The sequence below is a fragment of the Bidens hawaiensis genome, unplaced genomic scaffold (genome assembly GCF_021521415.1).
Source record: "Bidens hawaiensis isolate Kalapana, Puna unplaced genomic scaffold, B.hawaiensis_p1.1 tig00028335_1, whole genome shotgun sequence".
Lineage (NCBI taxonomy): Eukaryota > Viridiplantae > Streptophyta > Magnoliopsida > Asterales > Asteraceae > Bidens > Bidens hawaiensis.
In genome coordinates this window covers 44,338-51,595 of record NW_027494629.1, presented here as the reverse complement: position 1 = coordinate 51,595, position 7,258 = coordinate 44,338, and the positions used below count along the sequence as shown (strand labels likewise).

General features: G+C 31.7%; 1 protein-coding gene across 1 annotated transcript; it reads left to right on the top strand.

The window, feature by feature from the left end:
- The first annotated feature begins 4,238 nt into the window (after positions 1-4,238).
- On the top strand, positions 4,239-6,868 carry LOC143576895 (hypothetical protein At1g04090-like). The gene is made up of 2 exons (XM_077060886.1): positions 4,239-4,425; positions 5,226-6,868. Exons 1-2 carry the CDS (start codon positions 4,239-4,241, stop codon positions 6,866-6,868), a joined length of 1,830 nt encoding a protein of 609 aa, XP_076917001.1.
- Positions 6,869-7,258: the final 390 nt, after the last annotated feature.

Sequence of the window (7,258 nt, the reverse complement as noted above, 5' to 3'; positions counted from 1 at the left end):
AGGAACTTTGTTGTTTTATATAGTTTTTACTAAATTGGTTCTTTTGACTTATGATTTGATTACTTAAAGCTTATTGTTGCAGGGTGATGGTTATTATATTATATGGGCTACATGTTCACAGTGGTCGGATTAAGGGAATAAAAAAGAAGACATTACGGGGAATAATTGAGTAGTATAACTTGAATATACAAATTACAGCGAATAAAAACACCATTCTTTATGTTACTCAACTCTCTTGGAAACGGTCATCACTGTAGCTCTAGCACAAGGCAGTCTCTTCGTAAGAAATTATGCGTGTGTTTGTATATATTGAGTAATACATGTATTATTCTGACTTTTAGAAAAAACCAACCTGATCTTAAACTAGTTGTTAGTTGTTATGAGTGCTACACTAGAAACTGAAAAGTACTAGGCTGATTCTACCCATTGGAAATATTTTACACCAAGATCCCGAACCCCGACTATCCTGAAGTAGCAACCTGAACCGTTGTTTAAATCCACTGTAAACGGTGGGCTTGCATGACCTACTCTTACTTGTAAATACTGAAATAAAAACTTTGTTTAATTTCTTCTCAGGTTGGGGGAGGCAAAGAGGAATACACTAATGCAGATATTGATAGAATTCGCGAACAATGGTCGAGTTATGCATCACCATCTATTTTCCGGTGATGTATTGTATAAAACAATATTTTCGTTAACTTGGGAATATTCGTAATATTTGTCTTGGGAAGTGTAAATTATGAAATGAAATAGATAGTTTTGTTGTATATATATTTTATGTTGTTTGCCATGAGAATTGAACTGCCATTAATGTAAAAATTAGTATTTATTAAAAAAATAAGAATATATGTATATATATTTAAAATCTAAAACGATAACACGCATAAATGCATGTCGTATGCAGGTGTCGTGAATGCGTGTCAAAAATGTTTGTCATAAATATGTGTCATAAATAATGACACGCAGATGCATGTCATACGCAATTTATGACTGGACTTCAACGACACGCATTTGCATATCAACTGCACCCTTTAATGACACGCATTGCGTGTGATTAAAGGTGTTTTTTCAGTAGTGGTGCCTTTACTAGTAAGGACAAGATGTCGTATCCGTAAGAAAAATGCTATTTATCAACTGATATTAAAAGTGGACAATTAAATGCCAAATTGAAGTTTGAGTTGCTAAAGAAATGGTTGTAGACATCAATTAAATTTTGAGTTGTAAAAACATTGGAAGAAAGAGTGATCCGTCTTCAAGTTTTTGGTAGTAATTTTTGTTTCTTAATTTAGGTGTTAATAAACTTCAGTCGTTTTATACTACTTAAATTGAATAAAAACTAACGGAGTTAATCATGTGTTAGACTGGGATTTTTATTAGTCACTAAATTAAAAGAAAAGATTATCATCAAAAAAATTATTAGTTGGGATTATTAATGGTCAATGTTTAATAGTTTGGATTATTAAAATAATTTAAAAATTGATTACATTTATGAAAATTAATTACATTTTTTTATGTAATCACTATCTTACTCAAATAATTAATGTACAAACTACCAAGATATGAATTAATATCATGTAATAAATAAAGCATCGTAGTTTTTTCCAAAAATGTAAAGAGTTTGCGTTAGTACTCGGTTCTCCCCTCTGGTACTAATGATGGGGAGTACTTTTTTATTGTATTAATTTAGTAGGGTAGTCACTCGTGTTACACACGGGTGAAAAAAAAAGAAGCAAATGCCATATTTATTAAAAAAAAGGATAATTTTACTTGAACTATAAAATATTTCACAATTATTTTTATTCAAATTTTAATTAAAAAAGCACCCATGTTACTGGTAACTTTACACCCGATATCTTTAAAATTCAAAAACCAATTATAAAATGTCATTCAAGTATTATAAAACAGATAATGTATGCATACGCCATCCAATTTTTATAAAACGCCATTCAAATACAAACACAATGTTTCACACTAACCAATTATCAATTTGGTGTCGTTCATTTAAATTCGAGTAGAAAAACTCAGTGAATTAAAAAATAATATATAAATTGAAATTTTTTGACAATAATACTGTTTTGGTATCCGAATGGCTTTATTCTCTCCATTAACACATGCTAACAAACTATGAGGAATCGTCATCTTAACATTAAAGACCGCTCAAAATGTTATTAATTTTATAGGGAAAAAAATATAAAATAAATTTAAAAAAAGTAGGGACCCGCCAAAAAATTTGGCTTTCTCTTTATATTGGAATCACCCAAAATAATAAGTGTCAAATTAAAAAAAGTTAAAAATATATATATATAAATCCAGCAAAAAGAAACCCAAATAATATGTTATCTTTAAATGCATGTATATGAAAGATGTAGGAAATATACATATTTATAACTCCACAAACATCAATTTCAAAAGGAAACAAAAAGCAAAGTAGAAATGTAGAACTTCATTATAAAAAACAATTATTTACCTTGTTTTTTTGGTAGAAACACAAGATTTATAAAAGATAGGTACAAATGGTTATGAATGAGGAACTAGGTTTAGGTTAAAATAAAAACCTACTTGAATTGTGAAAACTTTATAAACACATTCTCAACCACATGTTTTTAATTAAAGTTTAAATCCTGTGGTCCACAATTAAAGTTAATAAAAAATGTAAATATAAATATAACATTTTCTCTCTCCTGACAACATATATGAAAATTTGTAAAAGAATGTTAAAAAATAGCAAAACAAATTTTTTTTTATTTTTTGATGTTTTATATTAAATGTTACAACATATATTACATGTGCAAAAAAAACGATGTTACATAGGGTTTTCACAACTCAAATGAGTTTTCATTCTATACTTCCCCTGAGGAACATATATATATATATGTGTGTGTATGTGTGTGTGTGTTCCTCGGGGAAGTATAGAATAATGATCATCTATAAAAGGGAAAATAAAATAAGTTTGAAAGATTTAATTGTGGGTTAAATTTGGTTAATAAAACATGTGAAAAGAAAGTTTGTCATGGTCAAACATTGCGATTGCTGAAAACTTTACGAAATTTATGGGCAGAATGTCCTCTTAATATGTTTGGAATATTAATAAAGTAAATGATGAAAAACTTCATAACAACCTACAATAAATTAGAATGACAAATTTTAGAAATTATTAAAACCTACAAGTCTTAGGTGGGATGACAACTCATTAAAGTTAGAATTCAAATTCAAATTAATTTGTTAAATATGTGAAAATTCTATAGATGAAAATCAGATGAGTTAAAAGCATATGTAAGCATGCTAGTTGAAAGCCATTTGGATTTCTTGATTTGCTTTAATATTATAGTAAGATATTATAATATAATAACATTATCAAACATTATATAATTTATTATATCATTTAAGTATTAAATAATATCATATGTACGAGATAATATTATCTAACTTTACTAATAAAAGAAAATAATGAGGATGATGTGTCATTCCCTCATTCATTCTATGTTTAATCTCTCTTCTTATTCATTCTATATATCCATGGTTTATGGGCAAAACCATTTTGTTAAATGGGTTATAATTTCCTTTCTAATTTTTTATCTCATTCATATCTATCCATGGGTCAAAATAATTGTGGCAATAGGGTTATGATTTCCTTTATAATTTTCTAATTCATCATCTTATTTATCCTACATATGTATGGGTCATGGGTCGTATAATTTTGACAAATGGATTATAATTTCCCTTCTAATTTTCTAATCCCTCACCCCATTCATTACAGTCATCCATGAGTAATGAGTAAAAATAATTTTAACAAATTTTGTATATTGTTGTAAACTTGTAATGATTCATATCATTCTAATTTCTAAATTCGAGATTATATACTTCCTGTTATTTGTGGTATATATTTTATTTTCTTCTTACCTATAATTTTATTTATTTCTTTCAAAAAAACGTACCCTATTTATTTTTATTATATATCAAATCCCGTGTAATACACGGGTTCAAAAGCTAGTATAACATTATACAAAATTTAATTTATTTATTAGTCAACGCTGTATATATCATACAATGTGATTGATTATTCCGATACGTTCATAATGTGGCCATTGTGATTTAAAATGTTATTACTGTGATACGTTCATACAATATTACTATGGGCAATACCGCAATAAAGAACTTAATTTATTACAACAATATATATATGTATGTATGTACCTATGCAACTATGCACTACGCAAAGTTTTAGAATTAATCGCCAAATGACGAGTGTTCTTCTTTCAAGGTTCTCACTTCACATCTACAAAACAATTTTGATAGTATTACTTCAAATTATTTGTAACACATCTCATGCCTTTGATGATCTCTCAACTTTGGTTAATCCTAATTATGCTGAAAATGATGTCGTATCATTTGATCTAGTTGGTCAATCACTCTCATTTCCTGCAGGTATATATTTCGTTGCCTTTATTTATATATGATATTTATAAAAAAATAATGTTATTGATGTTATATAGCTGTTTTTTTAAACAAGATGGTGTATTAACTTAAAAGAAGAAAAGATGCATTCAAAAGAAAAATGTTTGCCACTTTTTAATTTATCATTCTAGACTTGAGCTCACTACAAACATATACTATGCATACATACTCTATACACGCATATGTGTGTATGCATGCATTCTTATATGATGAATTTTTTTTAAGTCTTATATTTGATAAATCAATTGATTAATCCTAAATTAATTAGCGGTGTTTTAAGTCGGCACTGAAAACCAAGCCGAATCAAAAAAATAAAACCTGAACCGAATTTGATTCGGCTTTCAGCGTTCAATTAATGAACCAGATTTTTTGTTTATCATTATTTGCTATTGGATTGTGTTGTGTTCATTAAATAGATTGAATTAACAGTAACATTGTAATCAGATTGGATTAAATGATAAAACTTAAATGACCATTATTTGATATTCCATTTATTCAGTTTGAACTGAATTCAGATTTTCAAAACCGAAAAACTAATTTGGTTTCGACTGTAAACCGAACAAAAACGAATATGTAATTCGGTTTAGTTTTAAAGTGTTTTGTTTTGATGTTTGAAACTTAAAACCTTATTTGTGTGTTGTAAATAATGTAGTTATAAGGTTTATGATCTCAATAGACTATGGTTTAATTAAAGTAACAAGCTTATTTAATTTGCCGTTCATTTATTTCAAAACATTAATTTTCTAAACAATATATAAATTTGTTTACAGGTGTTGGAGATTTTGGAAAGGGGGCAATTGATCTTGGAGGATTGAAAGTGTATGAGGCTTTGTACTTCAAGAAAATATGGGAAACACATAGTGGTGGTCCAAAGGGTCTTGGTGCAACATTTTATGAACCAACTTCCATCCCAACTGGCTTCAGTTTGATTGGTCACTATTGCAAATCCAACTCTAAGCCCATGGTTACAGCGGTTCTTGTAGCTAAAGACACCACAGGTGACCCATCACATGGTGCACTAAAGAGTCCCATAGACTATACTCTTATTTGGACTAGTAAGGGTCCGAATGTAAGCCAACTCGTAGATGGATACATTTGGCTCCCAATTGCGCCCGATGGTTATAAAGCCATCGGTCACATAGTCACGACTTCGCCTGTAAAACCCTCACTCGACAAGGTTAGGTGTGTTAGATCTGACTTCACGGAGGTAACCAAGGTGGACAAATGGTTATGGGGGCATAAGATGGGGATGAGTTCTAGTATGGTTAATTTGCATACTACAAAACCAAAAACTAGCGGTCGAAGTGTTCCGACAGGTATGTTTTTGGTGCGAAATGGCTCGAATACACACGAGTTAGCGTGTTTAAAGATGGTCAAGAATGGTGTTTATCCTGCTACGCCTGGTTCCTCACAAATCAGTGCAATGATCAATGCTTATGCCCCATGGGTTTATTTCCATCCGGATGAGCAATTCTTTCCATCGTCGGTTTTATGGTTGTTTGAAAATGGGGCCGAGCTACACAAATCCGGTCAACCTTCAGAGGGTGTGATCAACGATGGTGACAATCTTCCGAACACTGGTAATGCCGATGATGCCTTTCTAGACCTCCCGTCAGGTCAACCTTCGAGAGAAAGGTTACAGGACGGGTTTTTGTCTGATGCAGTCGCATACATACATGTGAAACAAGCACTAGGAGGGACGTGCACCGATCTTGCTATATGGTTGTATTACCCTTTCAACGGGGGAGGGAAGCTTCAATTCGGACCGTTCACCATAAGCTTAGGAAGGATAGGGGAGCATGTTGGCGATTGGGAACACATAACGTTAAGGGTCGGTAACTTTCATGGGACTCTAAGGGAGGTGTATCTATCGCAACACGCCAAGGGAGAATGGCTAGCACCCAATGCATTTGAGCTCATGAATGGGACCAGACCGGTGGTGTATTCATCTTTGCATGGTCATACACATTACTCGACTCCAACTTCTCATACGCATTTAGCTGGCTACCTTGATGCAAGCGACGTACGAATGCTAGAGGACGAGTTTATGAAGATCAACAGTTCAACAGAATACCCAATTGTCAGAGACGGGAATTCTTTTGGGTTTGGTCTTAGGGACGACGCTGCAAAAAGTAACAATGTGATGGATATCGCGTCAAGTTATAATGTTATTTTTGTTGATAACAAACCACTTGGTGGTACGGAACCATGGGTGGATTATACAGGGAGATGGGGTCCTAAGTTTCTGTATAATTATACAGAGGAGTTAATGAAGGTTGCACACGCCTTGCCGGGCCTTTTTAGACGAGTTTTCCTTAAAGTTATGAGAAAAATCCCTGCTGAGGTGTTTGGAGAAGAAGGACCTCAAGGCCCGAAAATGAAAGACAGTTGGTGGGGAGATGAGCGTGTGTGAATCATGATCACAAATGTCAGTTAACTTCATGGATTGTTAAAAAAAATTTATAAAATTAACTTTTGGCTTAAATATATCTATCTTACCATTTTAATATTAGATAAAAACAATAACGAAACAAGCAGTTTATCCCCAAAATCAACTTGAGGTTAGAAATTTGGTTCTTGCAACTAAAATTGTAAGACATGCTAGCCACCTAGCTCAAGTCATGCGATGAAGATCAAATGATTAATCTATGTTTTTGTAATAAAATTCATTTTCACCAAAGTGATACAAGAAGATTAGCCTCTAAGGGCCATGAGAATAACACTAACACTTGTATAAACATAGTTACTCAAGTCCCAGATCGATAATCAAACACCAAGTAAACGAATAACTCTGAGTGAAGAG